Source organism: Scleropages formosus, chromosome 16 (genome assembly GCF_900964775.1).
Source record: "Scleropages formosus chromosome 16, fSclFor1.1, whole genome shotgun sequence".
Classification (NCBI taxonomy): Eukaryota; Metazoa; Chordata; class Actinopteri; order Osteoglossiformes; family Osteoglossidae; genus Scleropages; species Scleropages formosus.
This window is the reverse complement of record NC_041821.1, coordinates 20,780,486-20,805,631: the sequence shown is the minus strand read 5'-3', so window position 1 is coordinate 20,805,631 and position 25,146 is coordinate 20,780,486. Positions and strand designations below refer to the sequence as shown.

The window sequence follows — 25,146 nt, the reverse complement described above, 5'->3', positions numbered from 1 at the left end:
GTCGCTAAAGCTGCCGCCCAGTAGGCGGCGCCCTTGAGCGCCGAGACGGGGGATTCCCGCAGGTCACCCACTTATTTTAAAGACGTCACCCGGTGAGGCTCAGTAGAGAGCTGCCTTTGGAGTAAGGAGGTGTCAGAAAGGCGCCCGACATGAACTGTGAGTAACCGAGTTACTAACTGCTCTGTCCGAGTGCCTTTTCTTCACGAGGGGGTGCAAAGAAAGAAAGCGAAGTCGTTTCACACTTCTCGACTTACTGCGGCACCACTAACTGCGCTCTTCTTATTTGTTTCCACACGTCACGGCACGCGCAGCCTTTTTGTTTTTGCAGAGACGCCGTGTGATGTGCGAGTTCTCCTTCTAGTCAGTTTTTCGTTCGTGAAGCTGAGGCATTTTTGACGTGTTCTCGCGTTGTGCATTTCTAAAAGAGGCTTTTCGCACACGTTGTTGCGGTGATTTTTGACTTACTTTGCTTTCCGTCCTCGTGCCGCTCGAGTCCAACTAACTGCACCGTTGTTTACGTTTTGTGTTATATTTGTGTCGGTTTTTTCTTTAACCGCGCCGTGAGTGAAGAGACAGACGGGCTCTCCTTATTAATCTCCCTTTGTTTTCTCAAAAGTTTGGCTGTAAAAGTAAGGTTTGACGCGCCGTTATCGCTGTGGAGGGTCGAATGGAAAAGGAGAACCGCGGAAGGGAAGTCGCTTCAACATGTAACTCTGGGGTGTGGGGGGGGGTCGGAGACTGAACACTTCAGCGCCCAGCCGTAGAAATGTGTAGAAATAAGTTTGTGAAATGTCGGCGACGGGTCATGTGAGGACATGGATTTCAAAAACGAGAAGCCGTTGACGTTGTCAACGTTGAGGAAGTTCTGAAATTCCAGCTTCCACGTTCCGCGTCATCAAAGCGCTTACCGCTTACTTACTGGGTTTCGGGGGGGGGCACTGGGTTAGGGTTAGTGGTGGTAGTGGGGTTAGTAGGATTATTAGTGGGGGGTACTGGGGGTAGTGGAGTGGGGTCCCCGCGCTCTGCGAACTCGCTGACTGTAAATGGGGCAGCGAGTGTGCGGTACAGTCATCTCAGCTCTGGAAATGTTCTTCAGTCCAATAGTAGTGTCCCAGTGTGGCACCATGAGCAGCTTTCACTGACCTGTCTGTGTCTGCATGAATCAGTGTAAATCTGTCTGTGTATGTGTTTGTCTGTCTGTATCTGTTTGTCATCTTGTCGGTATGTATGTGTCTCTGTCATTCTGTCCATCTGTATGTATGTGTCTCTTTCTATATCTGTTTGTCTCTGTCTGTCTAACTATGTCTGTCTGTCTGTTCGGTATGTCTTTTTTTTTGTTGAGGGAGTTACTCTGCTGTACTGACCTGTTCCTTTCTCTCTCTTTCTTTCTTGCAGCATCTCAAATACACATGCTACAGATGCGCAGGGACCTCGGCCACCTGTGTACGTTCCTGCCCCGCGTGAGCTGTCGCACTGAGCGCTCGAGTGTTTACTTAGAGCAGGTCACACCGTCACACTCGTAATAACTTTCCCGCCATCGCTTGCCTTGGCCTGTATTTTGGAGGCATGCAACGCACTCCTGTACTGTGTCTGTCTAGTGCGCCTTCAGGGTGTGTGTGTGTGTGTGTGTGTGTGTGTGTGTGTGTGTGTGTGCGCACGCGCACATCTGCACATGCGTGCTGCCAGTGCTCACACTGCTCCTGAAGTGTCCTGACATGAGGTATAAGATGATGAGGTAAATGAAGAGCTGTGTTGCTACACAAACACTGATTGAATGAGGTGTGATGGAGGTAAATGGACTGGACAGCGTTGGCGGGGAGTTGCTAGGGCCGTATAAACTCTCCCAGGCGAGATTTTATTGCATCTCGTTTACTGAATAACCACTTGGAAGAGAACAAGCCTTTCACCTCACTTTCCTTACTTACTGGTGTCATGGAGCACTGGGCTGATGTTCTGATGTGTGGCCATACACACACAGTTGTGTGTAAAGGCTCATTGTGATTGATGAATGCTTTCATAATGGAATGAAATCTGTGCCCTTTCACTCAGACTTTTGTTCTGTTTATTTGTCCTTGTTGTGCATTTTAATATTAGAAGAATTCAGTGCTGAGTGTGTTTCTTCCCCCCTCCCCCATTTGTCACCTCCAGCCTGTGAGCCCTGCGTACAGATATTTGAGCAGCCCAAGCAGAGGGGCATGCGCTTCCGATACAAATGCGAAGGCCGTTCCGCCGGCAGTATCCTGGGGGAATGGAGTTCTGACGACAACAAGACGTATCCCAGCATCCAGGTGAGAGGGAGGGAGCTGTGTGTCGCCTGTTGCTCGGACGCGTCCCTCGGAATGGACGCCGGCACGCAGGGTTGTGTTTAAGGGGGACAACAGGGTACGACGGGGCCGCAGGTTGGTGACGCCCAAGATCAGTGTGTAAGAATATGGTCTGTGTGTAAGCAGCAGAGATGTAAATATTGTTAAACCATTTGCAATTTTACCCTGCAAGAGTGAGCAGTGTTGCATCACTGCATTGCCAAGTGATCCGCAGCAAAGATATGGGTGTGGAGTGCAGACCCCCACTGTGACACATTCATCATGTGAGGAGAGCACGCCCAGAGGACACGCAGAAAGGCGTGTTCCCCTGCATGTGTCAGCAGGCTGGGGTTTCTACCCCTCGTTGCTCACGCCCACAGGGGCCGGGGGCGGAAGGGGCAAATAGTGTTCCCCCCAGTGAAGCGTGAAAGCCAGCGAGTGAAAAGGAGTGGGTGATTCACAGCGTCCTCCTTGGGGGAGGTGCACACCCGTGTTCAGCCCTTCTGAACTGCTGCGCTTTTGCGCCTTGTGGGGGAGTGCTCGGGCGAGAGGGCGGTTAGTTAGGTGCTAGGAGCCAAAAGGGCATGACGTGCAACACAAGGAAAATAGAGAAGGTCTGTCAGTGCAAAGGGGCAATAACTTGTGAGCCTGGCGTCACCGTGCGGAACTAAAGGCGCAGGACGTCCTGCAGGATTCACCGCCTGCCCAGCTGGAGCACAAAGTGCCGGATGTGCTAGTGTCGCCACCGGGCTCTGCGTATTTGCCACGCCAGAGGGCCTCTGGTCCCATCTCACCCACGATGCTCTTCTAACCCTTCCTGCATGTTTCGATGTTTAGATTCAGAATTTCTTTGGGAAAGTGAAGGTGCGCGTGTCACTGGTGACCAAGAATGAGCCCTACAGGCCACACCCCCATGAGCTGGTGGGCAAGGACTGCAAGGATGGCCTCTACGAGGCAGACCTGGGCCCCGAACGCAGGGTCTTTGCGTAAGTGATTGGGCTCCTCCTGCTGCTCTTCCTCTTCCTTCACACTCACTATCTGCACCTGCTTAACTGCCTAAGTATGGGTTGTGGCCCCCCCGAACCTATCCTGGAGGGATGAGGCTCTAGGCTGAGAAGGGTACGCCCTGGATGCAGCTTAAGTCCATAAGAGGGTCGCCCCAAAACACACACACACACACACACACACACACACACACACACACTCTCACCCTTTCTCTCTTACATACTAAGGGCAATTCAGAGTCACCAACACACCTCCCCTTGTGGGAGGAAACCAGAGCACCCAGAGGAAATCCACATGGACACAGAGAGAATGTGTTAACTCCACGTAGACAGGACAGGCTTCGAACCCATGCCCAACGACACATGAGAGGCACCAGTGCTACCTGCTGTGCCACCTGGCCCCACCCTCTTTCTCCTGCCATGCTGCAAATTCCAAAGGGTGGCTTGTTTTACACTCTAGGCTCTGGATTGGCCTGCGAGTCAAGGGGTGACCGTTCTGTTGTCCTGCCTTTGCGCTGCAGCCGAGGGCTCGGCTGCACAAGGTGCGAGGATCCCTGTAATGCCCCCCGCCCCCCCACGGAACACTAGGTGTAGTGGTAGCAGAGTGGCTACTGTGAGTGCTGTGAGCAGGCCTGGCCTCTCGCTCTGGGCCTCCTCCCTTCATGGGAAACAGGGGATTTCCCCTGTTAGACCAGGGTCACCATATGCAAAAACACCTCCTTCACCAGTCTTCTTGGCACGGTCAACACCAGAGGGTGTGGTTAAAAACATCCTCACCCGCTTCCTAAAAGATCAGTGGAGAAAAGGTCTACATGCATTTTCTGAAACTTAAGAGAACACGTTTGGATTTAACTTAAACATCGTGGTGAATGCGGTCGGCTTGCGGTTGTGAAGCCATGGCCGCGGGCCATAGGAGACGCTTGCCACGTCTGCCTTGCGCCAGTTCTTCTGTGACTCTGCCCACCTTGCAGGATGGGAGAAGTGGTGTGAGGCAGGGGGTGGCAGCAGTGGGCCGAAGCCTAACTGTCTGCCTTTGCTCCTCAGCTTTCAGAACCTGGGCATACAGTGTGTGAAGCGGAAGGAGGTGAAGGACGCAATCTTGCAGAGGATGGCGCAGAACATGAACCCCTTTAACGGTGAGCGTCCCTCTTTCCTACAATGCAGAGAAAAACGGGGGAAGTGGGGCACAGCAGTTAGAGCAACACCAGCTCTCCCCGGAGGGCCCAGGTTTGAATCCCACATCCTGCTGTAGTACCCTTGATCGAGGTACTTGCCCTGAAGTGATACAGTATGCAGCTGTATAAATGGGTAAATCATTGTAAGTAGCTGAATGGTGTCAGTCGCTTTGGGGAACTCAACTACATGGATGAGTAGCTTATGTTTAATCTCAGCTCTCTCTGCCGAGTGTGTCAGCTGTGTGTGCACGCGATGCTTCTCTCAGCAGGGAGACTACAGGGCTGCTTACCGGAACAGCCTGATTAGTGTCAGTAACGGACCTCGATGGGTCTTTCTGATGCGAGTTCTGAACTATATCTGTAGGGGATGTTGCCTGATCTCCACATCATCAGTGCGGGAGTAAACAGTCGTCAACTGCGTTTCACTTTCGTTTTGCTCCTTCTGTTGCTCTTCACACGGCACTGAGAGTGCTTGTCCGCACAGACTCATACCCTCCAGTGAATGATAAATCTGGGTATTGTACTGCTGCACGTCCACTTAGAGTTGTGATAAATGCATAAATGTACAACATAATGTAAAAACCACGTTCAGGTGTACAACAGCACAAGTCCTGTGAGACTTGAACCTGCTGCCTCTGGGTGTTTGCTGGAGCGCTTCTGTAAGGCCTCGTAAGGATCGGAGCTTCTCACTTGAGCACACTTACATTTATTCATTTAGTTGGGGCTTTTCTCCAAAGCCACTTGCAGTTATTTACCCTTTTATACAGCTGTATACTGTAGGGATAAGTACTTTGTTTAAGGGCACTACAGCCAGAGGGGGGATTTGAACCTATAACCTTTGGGTCCGAAGGTAGTAGTTCTAACCCGCACGCTACCAGCTGGCCTAATCACCTATGCTTGTTTGTATTTGTTCTGGAGTTACTGCTGAAGTTGTGACGGCGCTGAGATGTAAAGGGTGTCAATCTGAGGCTCCCCCTCTTCTGGAAGAAGAGCCTAAATTGGCTGTGAGCGATGGAGGTGTGTGTGTGTGTGTGTGTGTGTGTGAGATAGATAGATAGATACGCGGCAGCTCTAGGCATGAGTCTCCAGGAAAGCAAGTTGGCTTCCTGTTCCGCTCCCAGAGCACCGTTTCCTTATGCACACGGTGTGTGTCGGCCTCCTGATCGTTCCAGGTGTGTGCGCGCGCTGTGCTCACCGCTGATTGTGACTGCGGTTTCCACACCATCTCCTCACCGAAGGGACGGACGCATGGCATCCCAAGCGAGACCTCCTGGCTGCGCGCGTCTCTCTCTCTCTCTCTCTCTCTCTCTCTCTCTCTCTCTCTCTCTCTCTCTCTCTCTCTCTCTCTCTCTCTCTCATGGGGAATTCCTGCGTGACGACGGCGCGCTTGTGCTCTTTTACATGTTGCCACCGAGGCTCCTCTCGGGGGAAGTTGGAGAAAGAGAGCCAGAGCTCCGAAATGCCACGGGTCACTAAGACAGTGTGACACAAGTGTGGGGCCCTCAAGCGTTCCTCCACCCCCGCAACCCCCCCCCCCCTTCTCTGTCTCCACTGCCTACAGTCGGTCTAACGCCCACATCTCTCTCGTTCTCGGCCACGCCGCTTCTCTTTCTTTCTTTCTCCCTCTCTAACTTTTTACCCTGTTCCTGTTTTGCAGCTCTCGCCAAAATGCAAAGCAACACTTGTGGGGTAAAACACCCCCTCCCATGTGTATCGCTGCATTTCATGGAGAGGATTTCCAGGTCAGGTACCCAGGCGTTGGGGTTGGAGCTGCCACCTCGCGCTTAAAGTACCTGGGTTTGAATCCCAGCTCCTGCTCAAGATACTCCAGCTGAACAGATCTAGTAAAAATGGGGGGGGAACACAGCTCTCTAATGAGGTAAATCAGTGTAAATAGCTTAACTCTGTACGTAGCGCTGGAGGAAAGGATGAGCTAAACAAATGTTCGGTCTGTACGTATATGTACATATATAGGTACGTGTGTCACTGACCACCGCTGCGTCCCTTTCCACTTCGTTTCCCTTCTCACCCCACGTCAATTTGCCCACTCCGAAGGCCACCCGCCACATCGCAGCCGCTGTCTGCCGAATGAGTGAGTGACGCGGTCCCCAGTCGGGGGATCCGTGGTGCCGTCACCGTGATGCTGTGGGCAGGTGGGGCTGAGGGGGATGAGGTGCGAAATGGGGGGGCTGCTGAAACTGCCAGTGGGTGGGTGTGACGTGGTGCGTGCGTGCATGCGTCTGTGTATGTGTGTATGGGTATATATACACACTGTCGTATATGTGCGAGGCATATCTGTGCACGCGTGGGAGCCGCAAGTGATACCCTGTGGGTGTCATCGGATGGGACCCGCCATGCTTTGCGAGCCAGACCGTCTGCTTTAGAAAGATGTGGGGGCGGCGAAGGGATAGGACGTGGTGCGCAGTGGAACACCACGCTTCGGTCTTCGGGTCGCGATCTGACCTCTCGTGCCCGTCACTGCATGTCGCCGCTCTCCTCTGCCGTGTCCTCTGTTAGGGGATTCCACTCTTGTCTTTGTTCTCCATCCCTCTCGCTCTCCTGTTTCTCACTGATCTCACTGCGGTCCTCTTCGCTCATCTGTGCAGGCCATACACACAGCAGGTGTCACTGGCTCAGGTGTTGGGGGGGGGGGGGGTTTTTTTTTTTTTGGTCGGGTTCCCTCAGAAATGTTCACCGAGGGCAGGGAGCTCAGTGGACAGAATGGAGGGCAGGTCGTCCACAGCAGGGTATCTCCGCACAAGGACAATGTTATTTACTTGTATTAATTTATTAGGTGCTTTTCTCCAAAACGGCATTCAGACCGGAGGGAAAGATGTGCTTCCTCCAACGAAGGGTTGTATGAGTAGCTCCTTATAGAAACGAGTTAGAAATTGTGAACATGATCATGATAGATGGTCTGATGCAAATTTATATAGGATATCAGAGTGGAAGTGGGTTCGAAAGAGGTCTTCTGAGACCCTTCTATAATACTGAAAGGGCTTCAGCAGGTGCGAGGGGACAGAGGGAAGTCGTTCCACCTCAGTTTCAGTGGGCTTTCTGTCTGGACTGAGCGTAGGACCACCAAGCGACCGGAGGTGGAGCACGTAACGCTCTGGTTGGGCTGCAGGAAGTGATCCGATCCCGCAGGTTCTTTGAGAAGCTCGTAGACTGGAACCGGTGTTGGACTGGACACAGGCAGCTCTGTATAGCTCTGTAAAAGTCCTCTTTTGAGGTGTGGTTCCCTCCGTTTTACCCGAGTTCTGATGTTTCTGCTTGTTTCCGTTCCCACAATTTAACATTTGATGTGCTTTTCTGTAGTATTGACTCAGGTTGCGGTGGCCAACTTGTTTTTAATTGCGTGATGCGTTGCTCCCGATGCTGACCGTGTTCTCACCGTGTTGTACCCGCAGTGCCCCGGGACCAGCTGCTGCAGACCGATGAGTACGACCTGAATGTGGTGCGGCTCTGTTTCCAGGTCTTCCTGCAGGACGAGACCGGCCACTACAGCCGGGCGCTGGAGCCCATTGTCTCAAACCCCATCTACGACAACCGTGAGTGTCCCTTGTGTGCATGTACACACACACATACTGTACGTTTGCCCTTGTGAAACAGTCAACTATTCATGTGTAAGTTATTCACTTCCTTTTCATTTCCGTTGGCCCCAGTATTTTGCTTGTGATATTCTTTTTTTTTTTTTTTTTTTTTTTTTTTTTTGACATTTAGCCTGCATCACAGGCACGTGTCTCAATGGTTCGAATTTCACTGCGGTTCGCAGTATTGCCATACGCCTTTCAGATTTCACGATATCAGTGGTTTTCAGCTCTAGCCTTTTTTTTTTTTTTTTTGCAAATTTAGCTGGCAGCTGAATTCGAACCAGTAATGTACATTTTGAATTAACTTTTGGAGGTTCAAAAAAGAAAAAGCACTTGTAAGCATTTCTTTCATTATAATAACCTCTAGCTGTAAGTCACCTTTTTCAAAGGTGTCAGCTAAAATTATGTCCAATTTCAATAACTGCTTGTCCTGAGCAGTCATCACAGATGACAACGACAGTATAATTTCTCAGAACAGTAACAAACTGAAATAACTCTGAAACGACTTTAATGCAAATATTGATGGCTTGTCGTTACGTAAAAGTTCACAGCCCTGCACATTTAAACAAGGGAATGACTGGTCCTGACTAAATGGAGTGTTTAATTTCTGAAATTTAATGGCCTGGAACGAATGAAAGTGAGCTAAGGGAACACACTTGTCATAGGACTTGGGTGAGGTGACTGCATGTGCGTGTGACAGCCAGCTACACATGTGGTCCAGAGGAAGGTTCCAGAAGTGCTGCGCTAAATCTGACCCTCTGTGTCCAACAGAAAGGCGTTGCCTTTTATGCCACCATTAAAGTGCACTGTGAGGTGACACATCTTCCTGATGCTGCTGTGATGCACATCCTGGTGTGATCTCAGGCGTATTTCTAAGACATAGGGGCAAGCGAGGTCACCTGAAGGGGTTAATGGCGACAGGAGTCATGTGCGTGGTGCTGTCTGTCCGTGCACCGCCACTCGCAGCTGGACAAGTTACCGCAAAGGTGACGGATGTCGCGTCTCGCCATCATTCGTTGACCTGTGATGTTTTCAAAGCCCAGCACGCTTTCACACTGCCGCTGAAACTATTTTTTCCCTCCGAAACTATCAAAGGCTAAAAAAAGGGAAGCAAAACAGTTCAGTTTTAGTTTTCGGAGAGATTACCAGCCCACGATGTCATTTCCTCTTCTGAAAGCACATTTGAATGGTTTGAGGTTCAGTTTCTCCAGAGCCGTGTGAAGTTGGCGCTCTTGAATTTCCATTCCCAGCTGGCCATTCCCCACTTCTTCAAATCTAATGTCTAAGTTTGGCGCCACGTAACTGATGGTACCGAGCAACAGTCTCTTTTTGCTGGAATAACTCTTGAAGACATGCTGATCCTTTCCCCCGCTCTCACGCAGGTGCCCCCACGACCGCCGAACTTAGAATCTGCCGCGTCAACAGGAACACGGGCAGCGTGAACGGGGGAGATGAGATCTTTCTGCTCTGCGACAAGGTGCAGAAAGGTAAGCGTAAGCGTCAGGCTACGTGTGAACGTGCGGAGTGTTTTACGGAATGACGGCAATCCCTTATGTCGCATTACCGTAGAGAAGAAATTACACGACTTTTCAATGAATTTGATCTTTCATGCAGTTTTTCCCTACATTGTTTTCAAAATGTTATTTTCAGATATACACACATGCGCGCACAGACTGACTTGGGTTCCATTTGTGATCTTCTCCCATTACAGATGACATTGAGGTGCGGTTCTTCACTCAGAACTGGGAGGCCAAGGGCTCCTTCTCGCAGGCTGATGTCCACAGGCAGGTTGCCATTGTGTTCAAGACGCCGCCATACATGAACACCTCCATCACCACTCCTGAGACGGTGGGCATGCAGCTGCGACGGCCCTCAGACCAGGCGGTCAGCGAGCCCCTGGAGTTCAGATATCTGCCTGATGACAAAGGTGCGTCGTACTTGGCGCTCAAAAGGATGCTGTAGGTTTTATAGAATTATGTGTTGTGCTGATGAAATATAGGCATTTACAGGGCAAGTGTGACCCTTCCCACGCGACACATCTGCCTGTGTCTGTTCATTCTATATGCCATCATGTTCCCCTCAGATCCCTATGGATACCAGGAGAAGAAGCGAAGGATGGAGGACCTGATGAAAGCCTTTCCCAGTATTAACGGTAAGGAGCCAGCAGGAAACATGCTGAAGACAAACACAGCAAAGTGTGTTTTGTACACCTCACAACACTTGTTACTCCGCAATATGAGTAACCTGGGATGTCTCGCATAGGTGTGAACCCTGTCAACAGACCAAAGCTGGTACCACGGGCCACTCCGACAATCAAGAAAGGTGAGTTCACTGCATTCGCTGTGTTTGTGTTTTCTTATCAACTTTGTCGTTGTTTGAACAGGTTGCGAACCCTAATGAGCACGTTAAGCAGTTCAGAAGAGAACAGGGCTGATTTCAGTCGTGCACTTTTAAGAAAAATTGTTCTATCTTTTCAGAACCTAACATGTACATGAAGACGACAGCAGCCAATGGCCTTCAAAAGTCTCAGCCTGGCACGCACAATAGCTCCTCCTACCTGATGACATCACACACAGCAGCCCAGAATGTGGTGTCCATGAATGCCATGATGCCCCACCTAAATTCAGCTCTCTCGCTGGACGCCGTGCAGGTCAACCACCAGACCACCTCCAACAGCACCGGCATGCAGCCTCTGCACGGTGTTTCGACATTCGCGGGCCTGGGGGAGAACAGCCTCCCGCAGCTCACAGAGGGTGACCTGCAGTGCCTGAACATGGCTATGGACATCCAGGGCTCAGGGCCCCATGGCCAGCTACTGCAGCAGCAGAAGACCCCAGGCCAAGGAAAAGAGCCAGGGGCCGGACCTTCTGGACCCAAACCCTTTTGGCCCACTTACAGCATCCCTGTGTCCCAGAACGCAAAGGTAGCGATGCCGTCGTTCTCCGCCATAGACGGCCTGGAGTGTGAGGAGATCCTGCAAAGCTTCGCCGACCCCCAGCCCCCAATGTTCCACTTGAAGCAGGAGCCCTCGATGGGTCAGCAGGGCGGTCCCGCCAGCATGGTGGCGCCTGTCTCCTCAGAGGGCGCCCCACAGTACATCAGTCTGACGCCGTGCCAGATGAGCAATGGGGGCGCTCTGGAGGCCCTCCGACAGTCGGGTGCCAGAGCAGCTCACAGCCCTGGCATCAGTGGCTTGCCAGCTCAGTTCTTAACCAACGGCACCAACAGCTCAGAGCACTTCAATAGTATTAATTGGCGATAAACTAAAGGAGCAGGTGAAGTATTCTCTGGCACGAAACAGTTATGCTTGGAAGTAATCCAAGACTTAATTTTTTGTAAGTGAATTGTTCTATTGCAGAATAGTGTTTTCAAAACAAGTTCAGACTGCTCCTTGAGTAGTCGGTACCCTCTGGGGGTACTGTTATGATCAGCCTAGTGCTGAGAGAGAAAACGGGCATAATTAAGAAGTAATTATGCTTCTTGAAACAACTCCGACGGTCATAACTTCCTACAGAGTGAAATCTGCTGGGGGAAGGTTTGTCAGTGTTGGAGTATCTATGTGTACGTGAATTATCGAAAGCCATACATGGGATTTGTGAAATGAAATTTTACCAAGGCAGTGAATGTTTTGTAAAGAATTATCATTCAAATGAACCATTTTTGGTTTATTTTATTTAATAAAAATGACTCCTATAATTATTCTGTTCCTAGGAAGGAAGTGAAAAGGGATATAGTATTCCTTGGTAATGGCTATGTCATATTTATAGCACACAATCAAAAGTTCTCAGTATAACAGCCATGTTAGGGGAAATAAAACTGCAGTTTCAAACAAACGGTGGCTTCAAAGTAAAAATAAAAAAAATTGTATAAAAGTGTAGATTTTCACAAAGGGTACAGTATACTTTAAAAATAATTCCTTGGTCTCACAGACTTAAGTTCTCTTAGCAGACTCTAAAAGGTACCCTTTCCATTATAAAAAAAACCCACTTTAAGTGATTTACCTACTGTTTGTTTATTCTATATTCTAAATGATTTTTAAGTTTCAGTAATTGTAATGTTTGTGTCTTTCTTAATAAATATAACTCTCCCATTTCTCTATGATGTGAAGATATATTTTCATCTCAATGCAGCAAAATATAAGAACAAGAAAAACTGGTAAAACAAAAAAAATGATAGTTCTAGGATCATTTATTTAAAATAAAGATCCCAGTGGATGGCACTGAATGTCCTCCTGTGAGGGAGGGGTATCTTTGTGCTGATGCTCAGGGAGGGAGCTTCGGCCTTTCTGGGACTCGGGTTCTGGTATTACAGGAGGCCAGTCCACATCCACAGACTGGGCAGCAATGAGGGGAAGAGGACAGCATTTATTTAATATGAGTAAACTTCATTGTAAGGTACTAACATCATCACGCGTGCTGTACAAAGATGCCCCCCTAACATCAGAAATCCTCACCTCAACATCCAGCTCTAGAATGTCAGTTTCCGTCTTCATCAAGTCACAGAGATTGGGCCTGGTGCGGCCAAAGTCCCCATGAACAAACTCTTTAATGTAGCTACAGATCACTGTTAAGAAACTGATCTTATTAGCCAATGCTGTTGTGCACATAAACCAGGGACCTCCCCAGCATTCTGGAGCTCCAAGGCATTATATCCCTACACACCAAGCCATAAACAACCTATAAATGATGGGGGGGGAATCATGTTCAATGAACCTTACTTAAGGAGGAATATATGTATGATGAAAATGTGGCTCAGCATATGAGAGTTTTATCTAACTGTCCTCAACCTTGATTCATCTAGACTTCCTAGGCAAAATGGTTAATTACACTGTCACATTACATCTAAATGCTGACTCACCACATCACTGATCATCTCAGCAGACTTGAGATTATCTTCTATCAAACGTATGGGTGCATTCTGGTTAGTGCCAAAATAAAAACCCTGAAAACTTTACATAGATAAAGCAGTCCCTAATTTGATCTCAATTTGCAGTTAATTCTTGATATACAATCAATCTGTCTCAAATTGCACAGTTCTCAAAATGTGGCTATACTGTTAGCTACCAAAGTTTGATTGTAAACCTATACCGCAACGTACAAACACAAGTGGCTCTGAAAGTCTGTTTGCACTTCCAAAAAATCCAAGTTAGAAACACTACATCAGAATCTATATAACTGTAATAACACGGCTCAATCCTTCGGTTTATTCTTAGGCTATGTTCTGCTAAAAATATTAGATAAAGCTACAATGAATTACAAATTTGCTATAAGATTTTAATCATTAGGTGGTACAATGTAGGGTCTCACTATTCTGCTATACTGCAAAAACTGGGGGTGAAGCAGGGTACACTGAATGGGCTATATAACATTGAATGGAAGGAGAAAGTGACATTTGCATGGCCCTGAGGAATGTGGGAGAACCCACGCATGTGTCACTGAAGGCCATGGGAAGGGTCATGCACAAGAATGACACAGGAGATGCTTTGAACATGACAGAACCACAGAATGCAGCAGAGCTTATGATTTATCAGTAAAAAGGATACGTCCCTGCCTGGGTGCGCAGCTGTAGGCAAAAGTGATGTGAATCCCGGTACTGGGCAGACATCGTGTGGATGACACGCTGTCGCACTGCCAGTGGTCGGCGGTGCAGCACTCTCAGAGGGGTCTTCTGTGCAATGTTTAAATCCTGAGGAGCACATAGATCACACCAGGGATGCTTAGACAATCCATTAAAAACACCAATATCACCATTTACATTAGCGCTTAAAACTAATCTTCAGTATTGACATTACAGACATAAGTGTACTCAGAATTGTGCAATATAAATATTTTAGCTACAGTCTACCTGAACAACTTGCAAAGATTTTACATGAATGTCTTACATATGACCATTCGATATAAAATAACATTCCTCTCTTTGGAAGAAACACCATAAATCAAATGGCTTTTTGCATTTTCCAGTGTGTTTTTATAAAAACAGTGATTACCTTGATATCATTTAGGAACTCTATATCATTCTCCTCAATAGGCCTCTGGGTCCAGATGAGAGCACAGTACGACTTGGTCTTCTCTTCCTCTCCTTCCTTCATGTGACCCACAGCTTCCCTGCAGAGGAAATGGAGAGACTGCAGGCATCACCCTTCCAGGTGGACCTCTATGCTCCAATTCAAACTGCCAATGTAACTACACCTAAAATTTCATATTCGTATTATCATTAGTGACTTGTTGATTTGTTGCTTATATTGAAGTGACTTGTGATTTTACCTAGTTTATACAGCTGGACATTTTACAGGGCCAACTTAGGTTAATAATCTTGATGAAAGTAAGTACAGGTACACTACAGGTGTACAGCCCATGAAACTAGAACAGTAAATGTCCATCCACTTTCAGTGACCGCTTGTCCTGATCAGGACTGCGCTGAACCTGAGCCTTTCTGGACGCACAGGACACCAGTCTATCAAGAGTAGCCACACACATGCGCACCTACTCACTCACTGATTCACATGCTATGGGAAATTCAGAGTCACTAATCCACCTCAACCGGAGCACCCAGAGGGAAGCCCACACAAACTGAGCAGGGATCGAACCTACGTTCATATACACTACCCACGTCACACTTGCTGTGCAAGAACAGGAAATGTTCAAATTAAAATCTGTGTGCTTAACCTGCTGTGCGTTTTCACTGTTGTGTGTTCAAATAGGAGTGCTTCATGTACTTGCGCATCACAAGCATGTTTCTGTGATGATGCAGTAGGAGATACTATTTTGTAAATTCATGGCTTAAACTCTGCTGGAGGGTATCACACCTTGCTGTTTGTATAAAGCCACTGATCTCCACCCCGAATTAGGACATCATTAACAGGAAATGGAAACAGAGGTGCAGAAAGGGTGGAGAAAGGATGACGTTAGAAACTGGGTTCACCGGTCTTTCACGATTTCAAATAAATCCTGTTTCTAACAGAGTATCTAAAACTTTCCAAAACTTTTCACATACCATCAATTAGCAAAACAAGATGTTATGTAACACAACCTACCTTGTAACAATCTGTAGATCCCTCACCCTGATTTTACTAGAGGATTTGTTGATGGTCTGAAAGGGAAGAAGATAAAGTGAACAGGTGCAGTAATGACAAAGCAAAGGCAGCAGATGTGATGGAGGAGAAACGATGAAAAGAAGGAACGGGTGTTGGCACCTCCTGGAGCTGGTGGACCTCCTCTGTGCTGAACTGTGCTTTGTGGGGATTCAGCAGCTCCACAGCAAATGGACGACCTGAGAAGTGGACCAGGCCACAAAACATGATTGTTGTTCATTACATTCACATGTGGACTCACTGGTGATTTAGCAGAAATACAGTCTAATAGCTGAATTGTGTGGTAATGACAGCTACACCCCAGTTGGTCAAGACAAAAGATGCAAGTGAGGTGCTCTTCCTAAATCCTGCTTGGCTAAGATAATGTTGGACTTTTACCATTCCCCAGAGTTCGTACGTCCACATCCTCTCTACCTGAAGATGAAAAGTTGAAGCCTGTGAGGAGGTGAAAACAAAGTACAGGTTATTACACATTAATGAGAAGCAGAAAAGGTAAACTTGTCAGTGACACAACTCTGTCGGAGGCACACTCACCTTCTGCTTGGAAGGCAGACAGCAGGGGTGCTGTGATCAGCTCTTCCACAGAGGACTCCATCCTCCTCTCACCATCAATCACCCAAGGGGTCTGTGGAAGCGTACGTGAGAACTTGTTGTATCGCCCTAAAGGGAGGGAAGAAAGACACAAGGAAACTCAATGAGTCAAAGACACAGCCAGTGCTTCAGAACACATATAAAGCCTCAAGCTGAAGAGAGGGTATGGGGTCTACTTTCACCCCTTTATATATGCTTTGACAGCATGTCGCACGAAGAAGTTTTACTTCAGCCCAGCAACAAAGGGGTAATGCAGCTCGTTGTACCTTGTACAATGGTCCCTAACTTGAAAAGCACTATGCTCAAAGTATGTATGTATTTATTCATTTATTTTTTTTTTTTTTTTTTTACTGTGCCACTAACTGAGAAAAGAGCAGGTTAAGTATTAAAATTAAATGAAAGTAAAAATACATCCTGACTTACAGACAACTTTAAACAAGCACATTAAAACACTAATTTACTATAACTAGCCTTGGGCTTACAGCATTCACTACATGGATGAGCGACTGGTCCAAAACACGTTGTCTGCTTGAATCGCACTTGCAGAGCAGCAAGGTAAGTAACTGGCAGCAGAGAGAAAGCCACTGGAGGCAAAAGCTCAGTTGCTGAGTGCATGGCATTACTCACCCGCCACAAAGACGGGCACATGGAGACACTGGATCTCCTGGAGAGCGCACAAGGTTGTAGGACGTTTGGGGGGGCAGGAGAACTTTCTGTTGGAACCGCATTGTGTAAGGGTTATAGTGGAGAGAGAAGCACCAAAGTCAACAGCACCCTGCAGGCAAAGTCCATGAATACAACTCCGAATTGATGTGCACACAAGGAGCGCAATCTTTCAGCAAAAGTGGGAAGAAACCTAACTATCAATTTACTCTGCCTTCATTTTTGAAATTGAAGGTATTGTTTCTTGTGTAACCAACGTGCTCGGTGCTTCCCCAGGCTGCAGAACATTCAGAGCAGGTCAACATCCTTGCTGAAATATCGAGAAATGCTCCGTTCCTCAGAGAGATGGCTACACGCGCGGTGTGACGTGATGGCTCACCTGCGGAAGCTTTCCTCCGTTATCTTCTCGAGGGCCTTCACCACAGCCATTCTGGTGAAGACCGACTTCAGCGCAGAGAGAAAAAAAACATTGAAAGGGAAATGGAAAGAAAATGAAAACAGGTGAGCTGCACGTTCTTAGAAACACGCACGGCAAGAGGAGAAGGATGTGGCATTACATAATTGTACATCTGCATCAACTTCAGAAGAGTGTTTTCGGAGGAAATGCAAAGACAGAGCAGAGCCGTTGTGAGCCATTAATCTCCCAGTGATGGCCAAGGGGCAAGAGCTTTCATTAAGGAGTGAGGGTTTTCAGGCACACCCCATCAAAAATTTTGCGGAAAACATCTTTTTCTTGCATTTACTTTATGTCCATGTCAAAGTGCGTCACACAGCAGTTACCTTGGCTCCCGAGAGCGCTCAGCAGGTGACAGAATATTTTTATAGTCATCAAAGCTCTAAGTTTTCAGTTTCAACTAAACCAGCCTCCGGTTTCAAAATCTTCAACATATAGCTCCGTTACCTAGAAGCACCAGGTGTTAGAGTGTACGTTTTAAAGGGCATAACACATCACATTTGGCTGGATGAGACGACAAGTTAAAGACTGGGCCGGGGAGGTAAAGCCAACTATTCAGAAAAAAAATAGAATGGCTTCTGCAACAACTAAGTTTTCACACAAGAACGCAAATCAGTTCTCTGAAGTGGAGGGGTAACGCAACAGGATCTGATAACAAACAGGAACTAGCATATTACTAAAAGTGCATAGCGGTCCATCAAAAACACCTTACAATATAATTACACAGAAATCTCATTAGCAGAGACAACAGGAAGTATTACATCACAAGACATGGCGTTTGTTGTCTTATGGCCTGAGAAGTAAGGCTTTACAAGAAACCATGGCATCCTGTCTGCGTGCTAACCACAGCGTACGTCTTCTCTGGTTACACCGAAATGCAGAGATTAATGTTTTATACGCTGTATTTTTCTCATTACCACACACCTTATCGCAGTTCATTTTCTTTTGAAAGTCCCTTTGTTTTACTGTTAAAAAATGAAGTAAAAAAGCAACTTCGAAAGAAGAACTTTGATGTAATATGGTGTGCAAACAGACTACCACTGATCACACCTGCTAGGTATGGCAAAGTTGTCCACCTGCCATTTACCCTCTCTTTCTTCATTTTCCCTTCATGTTTAAAAAAAAAAAAAAGGGGGAAAAATACTGTGACACTGACAATTCTCAGAAGCGTGTACTGAAAAACACCTATAATCAAATATTGTACAACTGCTGGTAAGATAATTCTCCAGCAGTCATTGAAAACTGCTCTTACTTACACATAGATTTTTTTTGATTATATTTTTATTTGCTCAGCAGTCTCATTTGAACCTCCTGCGCTTGTGTCTAGCTACAGTAGAGAAATGGAAACAAAACAAACACATGCAGGCAGAAACGACTGCAAGGCCGTTGCAATCCACACACTTCAAAGCCGGCCACGCAGCGCACTGGGCACCCTGGTTTTCCATATCCTGTTTCGGTCCCCTGTCTCTGAGTCCTCGCCCACACAAAGTGGCCCACGCACTGCTGCAAACACTGCACGTACAACCAACCAGGTATGGACCCGCATGTTAGGACAGCCATGAGTCATCCTGCAAACTGTGCGCTGCATGTTGAAAGCAGTGAACAACCAGGCAGCATGTCTGCCTCCAAACCCTTGGCCTCTGAAGGAAGTGTCATTAGCCTCCTCCTCCAAAAAAATGTAAATTACACCCATTGCTTGAGTTACAGACCCTGACTGCTCCAGAGCTACCTACCTGTTTATTTTTAGCTGGTTTGAAGCAGCCAGAACACGTGGCTGCCCTAAGGGGAAAAAGAAAACATTTGTGTAATTCTGAAATTTCATTCTTCCACTGCAGCTGTGCACATTATTTCTATTTTTTTTTTTTTTTAAAAGAATGATGGCCAAATGTGAACTATAATTGAAGGCTTGACAGAACATGTGCCAACAGATATTAAGGTGGCCACAAACACTAATCTGTATGGTGAACTAGCGTCATTCCAAAAAAAGAAAATCACATTTCCTGTCAAGGACTAAATCTTGTGCCAACAAAGCAGGACAGACAAGAACTACAGGTAACAAGGAAGGGCCAACCTACAGGAAGTGGCAGTCACCGTCAGTTTCAGGGTGCTTGAAGCCCACGCTGACCTCAAACAGACTCTGCATGAGGAAGACACGGGAGCAACGGTAAGGAGACACGAGAGACCATAGAATGACAAAGCCACATAATCTAATGTGCTCGAATTAGGTGCTTCGACCAGGATGCAGCAGGGCACAGCGAAAAAACTCCCCATGAGTAAGGAGCCACGGGGGATGAGCGGCGGCGTTACTGTCTGAGCCACACTCAGCCGCCCCACCCCTGGGCACAAGTCAGCTGGATGGAGGGATGGATTCGCCACAGCGACAGCAAGGCTCCTGAAGCGTTAATGTTAAGGCCGTGCCTCCGAGTTCCCGGACAGACCGCTCCCACCACAGGCAGCCCGACTGATGGGAAATGAGCACACTTGCCTTGGCCAGCGCAGGTACGCCCAGCTCTTGCGACACAAGGCTGTGCAGAATCCACTTGTAGGCCTCCTTCACCTGGATGACGTCATCCTTCCCGAGACACATGGTCTTCTCCCTGCTCAGCAAACACAGGCAGAACATGGCCATGAAAAGTCATTGCGTATACCGAAAAAGCACGATAAATAGCAATTCACCGAAACACTAAAAACTGAACTGGCGATTTCTAATGTAAATGTAAACAGATAACTGCCCTTTTACCACGTTATACATTGGAAAGGAGAAACGGAAACAGTTCAAACAGCAGTCTTGCATTAAAACGCCAAAAGGTCACATTTGACAAACACGGAAGCAAGGTATTCGGCATGTAAACATATGTCACATCACACAGAGTCTTGTAGCATATTTTGCAAAACTGTGTCACAGCAACATTCGTGGGAGCCGATGTACAGGAAAACACCTTTACATGTAAACTATGTATGACGTCGGCGCCGCACTGTATTAGCACCTGTGCAAGGCTGTCACGTGTCTCTTTCACTCACACAAATACACATGGGTGAGCAGGTACCAGCCTCATTACTGACCTCCTACACACGAAAACAAAAAGTATGATTCACATATAGTTAATTGTAAATCCTGGGTGCCTCTATTTAAATCAATTTTACATTTACTAGATAACAAGGAGAGCTATTAAATAGTCCTTTCAAGGCACAGAAACATCCGGTTTCTATGTCTACCTAACGGGGAAATGTTACGACTAAAACACGTGGGCATACACACACGCACAAACACACGTGATGGACAGCTGCCCTGCAGTGGTGACAGAGACTCGTTTCTTACCTCATTTCCTTCTTTACCAGTAGCCAGGCTGAGTGCTGCCACCAAGGTGCCGCGCCCCACAAAATCACACAAACAGTCAAGAAAACAGGTTTAGAAAAACAAGATCACGAGCAGGCCAGATGTCCGATGTGTCAGACCCCACCGCAACTCCACCCAAACCCACCCACAACCACGCCACCCAACAATGACAACACACTGCACGGCTCTACGCTTTTCGCCATTCCCTCCAATAGTTGCCAGCACACGGCCATTTCTGGTGTCCCAGGTGCTGGCAGTTATCAGAGGAGCTACACCCCTTTTCTCCACTACAAGGCCTGAAGCCTTATTGGAGAAAGAAGGCCTTCTGTCACATGTTCACACTGGTTGCACCACTTGTTGACCCTGGACTCCATTTTTTTTTTTCTTTTTTTGGCAGATGGCTGTTAGAGCTGCCCGCCATGTCATTGCTCAACTTTGTGGTGTTTAATAGGACATAACCCACATTTCTCTGCATGAAACAGCCCATAGTTTCCAAAGAGAAAGGGGAAGAGGGTGAGGGGCCAGCTGTGCAGGTCTCCTGAGAGCTGCATTGCTCTCGCTGACTGTGAGCCATGTGAATGTAGCCCAGAAGAACTTCCTGGTGGGTCCTGAGTGGTGGTGTGTGACAGAGCTGTGGGTGGAGAGTGGGGGAGGTGAAGGCTTGACAGGGGTGTGCTTGGCACCACTCAAAACCCTTGCATTATGCTCCTGAAACTAAACATAAAAAGGCACGCAACGTAAAACGAGAGGGCTCTTCCCCGGTCCCCACCCTAAATAAAGATGACCACTTCTCTTTCACAGAAACTATATGCAATGAAACAAATGGTTCACTAACCATGACCTTTCTAGGGATTTCACATTAACAAAAATGCAAATGTTAATAGCCAAAAAAGAAGTTTTACTACAAGAATCCCTGCAGCAGCATATCACAATTCAGCAAAAGAGAAATTGAACAAGGATCCAATCAGTGGTAACTTTGGCAATGTTAGTAAGAAGGTACAAAACTCTAAACACAAAACGCTGTCCTGCTTAGTATATTACAGTATCATTTTGAAAAGTGATGAGTGACAGGAGGTAGCACTACTGCCAGTATTGCCACAACACATACTTTCCATATCTAACACCATTTCAGCACTGTAGGCCGACAGCGCCTCCTAGGGACCAAAAATTAGTTCAACAGTGTTTCCTTCTGCTCTTATTCACAGACAACTGGAGCTTTTCACTCCACATTACATTTGTTAATTTTTAGCTGACACTTTTCTCCAAAGTGACTTACAGTGTTAAGCTACTTAGTTATTTACCCATTTATACAGCTGGCTCATTTTATTGGAGCAATTTAGGGTAAGTACCTTTTTAGTTTGGTAGCTGGTTATTGTAAATTGTTGTAGTAGTAACAGTATATGTTGTCCTCTATGTCACACCGTGGTCCAGGAGAAATGCTATCTCACTCCAATGTATGTACTAAACATCTTGTGGAAGTGACAAAGTTGACATTGACTTTTTTCCAAGGATACTACAACTAGAAGTGGGAATCAAACCTGCGATCTTTAGATTCAAAGGCAGCAGCTCTAACCTCTACGATAGCAGCTGTCCCTAAACATTTCCCCTACATTTATCAGCAATATGTCAGCGTAGAGTAATTTTCCCTAGACAGGGTCATGGTGAGATTTACCAGTATAAGTATGGGGACCCTAGTGCAGCAGCAGGGAACTTGATGAAAAATGTCTTACCTCTCTGACAGACAGCTGGGCAGGCAGCGAGACTGACAGCACTAGGCTGTGAAACTCATACTTCTCTGCCATCACCGTTTCTGCAATCTGCATAAACAATCTGTCGTCATCTCATTTGAGCTGATGTTCGGCAAAATGACAGTTCACCAGAAGTCAGTGCAATACCCCAGCCAATGAATGTTTGGGTTTTACACGTTTTTGGGAATGCACTTCAGAATGTATAACATGTAATTAGGAAGAGGAGTAAAAGTTGCTGCCCCCAATTCTGAAAGTAAGTCAAACACCTGAAACAGTGAACCATCATCACTATGTTGGTGTGTCAACTTATCTTTAATCCATCAAGAGCCAACCTGGTATGTTCAACACCGAGTAACACATACTGTTATAAAAATTTGGAAAACACTGCAGTTACTCATTCCATTATTTTTCATAACATCACAGTATATGTGCAGAGGGTAGTGGTTGACTATAACTCACGAAACAGAAAAGAGCTCTCGTAATACCTTTTTAGCGAAGTCTTTGTCACAGAAGTGCTGTAGCACTCCCAAGCACACTACACAAATGTTGGATTCTGTTTTTTCGGCACTCTCTTTGACATCCTTTCCATCTTCATCACCACCTTTTTCTATGTCCAGCCTGATCTTCTTACAAGGGGGAACGTCTTGTTGCTCCTTCTCTGCTGAATCTCCACTAATACTCGTTTCTCTTGTATCAGCGAAGCTCTGCAGTTCACACGTTAGATCCTGGAAGAACAAGAAAGTGATCTGGAGTGAAGGATTGCGACACGGACAGGACCAAAGAATTCCTGCGATCCATTTATCCAGTCACAATCCTGGGCCAATTCCAGTAAGCACAGGACATGAGGAAGAACACACCCCGGAGAAATTGCCAGTGAAAACAGGGCACTGACACAATCTCATTCTCCCACACATACACACTCATAGGGCAGTTTAGATTCATCAGATCACCTGAAACACATTTATTTGAACTGGGAAGAGATAGGAGCATCATTGCAAAAACCCTACAGACAAAACCACAAGTGGAAATGGATTCCAACTCAGACCCTTGGAGGCGCGATGCTCAAAACCTTCAGTTTAAGAAACCCGTGGACACGTACCTCGTAATTTTGTCGGTAGGCTGACTGCAGACTCACGCAGCAGAACCTCAGTATACAGCGAGCGCAGCAGCCTGCATCCAGGAGTGCGCGTACAATCGGCCGATCCTTCTCCTTCAAAGGCAGCATCCCGTGGCTTCCCCTGCAGGCAGCGACAGTGAGAAACCCTACAATGAAGCTGGCCACAACATGGTTCAACAGCTGTTTGGACATGTATGGTTTATAAATAAATAAAACACATAAAATCAGAAGTCATCACTCGTGACTACAATATCATGATTTGTTTATGTTCCTGCTTGCACGAAGCAACACAGCTGAACAAACCACGCATTCCAACCAGATCTCAGTGTGTATTACCTTGATTTAAACTAGAATCTATGAGTTTAAACAGGACACTAAAGTAATGGGTGGCTCGACACAACCTTCAGCGTCTTCACAACAGCTAACCCTCACACCGTAGACGGAATGCTGTTTAAAGCAATGAGGCTTACACACTGCATCCGTCTGTCTGCACAGTGCAAAATTCATGGGCATCAATGAAGGTGTAGAAAAATATTTCAGTTATGTGTTCAACAAAATTGTGCCCAAATTTAATATTAGAGAAGCCACTGAGACTAGTGGAAGTGATGTGAGCACCAGGAACATGGCAGTTATGACCATTATGAGAAACCACATACTGCAATCACGTGTAGTCTAATGGGGAAAGAAATGTGTAGTAGTAGTGTCACCAGTACCTGAGTGAGTAGTGTGCTGCAACCAGGAAATATTCAGTACATTCCAGAGTAAATTAAAATTGAACAGACGTAGTGGTAGTCAGTGTTAGAAAGCTGCCTAAGGGTTGCAGCTTTCAGTCCCACCTAGCTGTACTCCTTGAACACAAGGTACTTACCCTAAAAATTGCTCCAGTAAAATTACCTAGGTGTATGGGTAAAATAAATTGGAAGTAGCTAAGTAGTTCAGTTGCTTGGGGGAAACTAGCAAATACGTCGCTGGCACACCCCGTAATATGTAGAGTGAGTGTACTAACACGTTTGTCGTGTAATCTAAGCATAAATGTGTGGAGTAACCGCAATGTAACGAGTAATAATGCGAAGAGTAACAAAATTTGCAGTAGGTTCGTAACTGAGGCAATTCGCCACCGGCGAGAGAGTGACTGATGAAGCCAGGGCTTTTTCCCTCACTTGTCACCAGCCAGTCAAGTATCAAGAACAAAATTTAAAAAAAGGGAGAAAGCCTACCGCCCAAAAACGTCCAGTTAACGTGTATAAATGTTTCCCAAAACAATTTTCTCAGCTACCTCAAAACAAAAACTGCACAACATGTCAGGCGGCACTCACCCGTTAGCTTCAAACTCAAGGCACAACTAATCAAATCTTGATCTACAATATAATATTTGAAACAAATTATACACTCATTACTTAGAAGAACCCATATTAATATAACCATTTATACATACGACCCGTCGTCAGACGTATAGAACCGAACTGTGCTCGTTTAGCGATTTTTAAAATTCTTCTGAAGAAGAGTTCGATGTGTTTTGTGATCATTTGTTCCAGTCTGGAAAGGTGGTGCTTAGTATAGCTGACGTGCAATAATGCAGTCTCGTGCAGTAAAAGGCAATAATTACCGTAGGCAGTCGTAAACGGTAGTTCAAAATACTTTACAAAACTGTCAGCGGATTTCTGCAATGCACCATCTGCAGAGGATATTTTAGGTAATGTGTGGTTTTATGCACTTCACAATCAATGAGCACAATTGAATTGTGGCAATGAGCTCGCCCAGTTCGTAACACTTTTTTTCCCCACTCTGCAAATGGGTTACACGGTCACGGGTGGGACCTCAGAGCTGAGCGGTTCTTAGAATCCAGCTGCTCGGTGTGCGGAGTTTGCATGTTTTACCACTGTTCCGAAGAATGGCACGGAACACACAATAGTAAAAGATTTTTCACCACCCCAAAAAAAAAAAAAAAAAAAAAAAAAACACACACACAACACATCAATGACTGTGAGTCGAACTGGACCCCTAGGCTAGGAGTGCTGCAATACAGGACTGTATTATGCAAATATACGAAGGAAGTATGTACCGTACTTTC

The 25,146-nt window shown here is 46.7% G+C and overlaps 2 protein-coding genes across 6 annotated transcripts; one reads left to right on the top strand and one right to left on the bottom strand.

The window, feature by feature from the left end:
• The first annotated feature begins 67 nt into the window (after window positions 1-67).
• On the top strand, window positions 68-12,061 carry LOC108933751 (proto-oncogene c-Rel-like). Its single transcript, XM_018751028.2, has 11 exons — window positions 68-156; window positions 1,396-1,443; window positions 2,149-2,288; window positions 3,141-3,289; window positions 4,352-4,443; window positions 7,893-8,033; window positions 9,458-9,562; window positions 9,787-10,002; window positions 10,159-10,227; window positions 10,338-10,397; window positions 10,553-12,061. Exons 1-11 carry the CDS (start codon window positions 150-152, stop codon window positions 11,335-11,337), a joined length of 1,812 nt encoding a protein of 603 aa, XP_018606544.1. The 5' UTR covers window positions 68-149; the 3' UTR covers window positions 11,338-12,061.
• Window positions 12,062-12,121: 60 nt separating this feature from the next.
• On the bottom strand, window positions 12,122-24,403 carry pus10 (pseudouridine synthase 10). Of its 5 annotated transcripts, none has more exons than XM_018751030.2 (18): window positions 24,392-24,403; window positions 23,058-23,196; window positions 22,444-22,683; window positions 21,941-22,027; window positions 20,193-20,227; window positions 19,359-19,470; window positions 18,949-19,010; window positions 18,607-18,652; window positions 16,799-16,863; window positions 16,384-16,469; window positions 15,700-15,825; window positions 15,544-15,600; window positions 15,268-15,344; window positions 15,109-15,164; window positions 14,062-14,179; window positions 13,618-13,760; window positions 12,529-12,628; window positions 12,122-12,408 (listed from the first exon to the last, which is right to left on the bottom strand). In XM_018751030.2, the coding sequence occupies exons 2-18, from the start codon at window positions 23,181-23,183 to the stop codon at window positions 12,268-12,270; spliced, it is 1,677 nt and encodes a 558-aa protein (XP_018606546.1). In that variant the 5' UTR covers window positions 23,184-23,196; window positions 24,392-24,403; the 3' UTR covers window positions 12,122-12,267. The 5 variants fall into 5 exon arrangements, with proteins under 5 accessions (XP_018606546.1, XP_018606545.1, XP_018606547.1 ...); XM_018751029.2 differs by having other exon boundaries at window positions 12,123-12,408; window positions 24,293-24,397; XM_018751031.2 differs by having other exon boundaries at window positions 12,123-12,408; window positions 15,580-15,600; window positions 24,293-24,397.
• Between the last annotated feature and the right edge of the window lie 743 nt (window positions 24,404-25,146).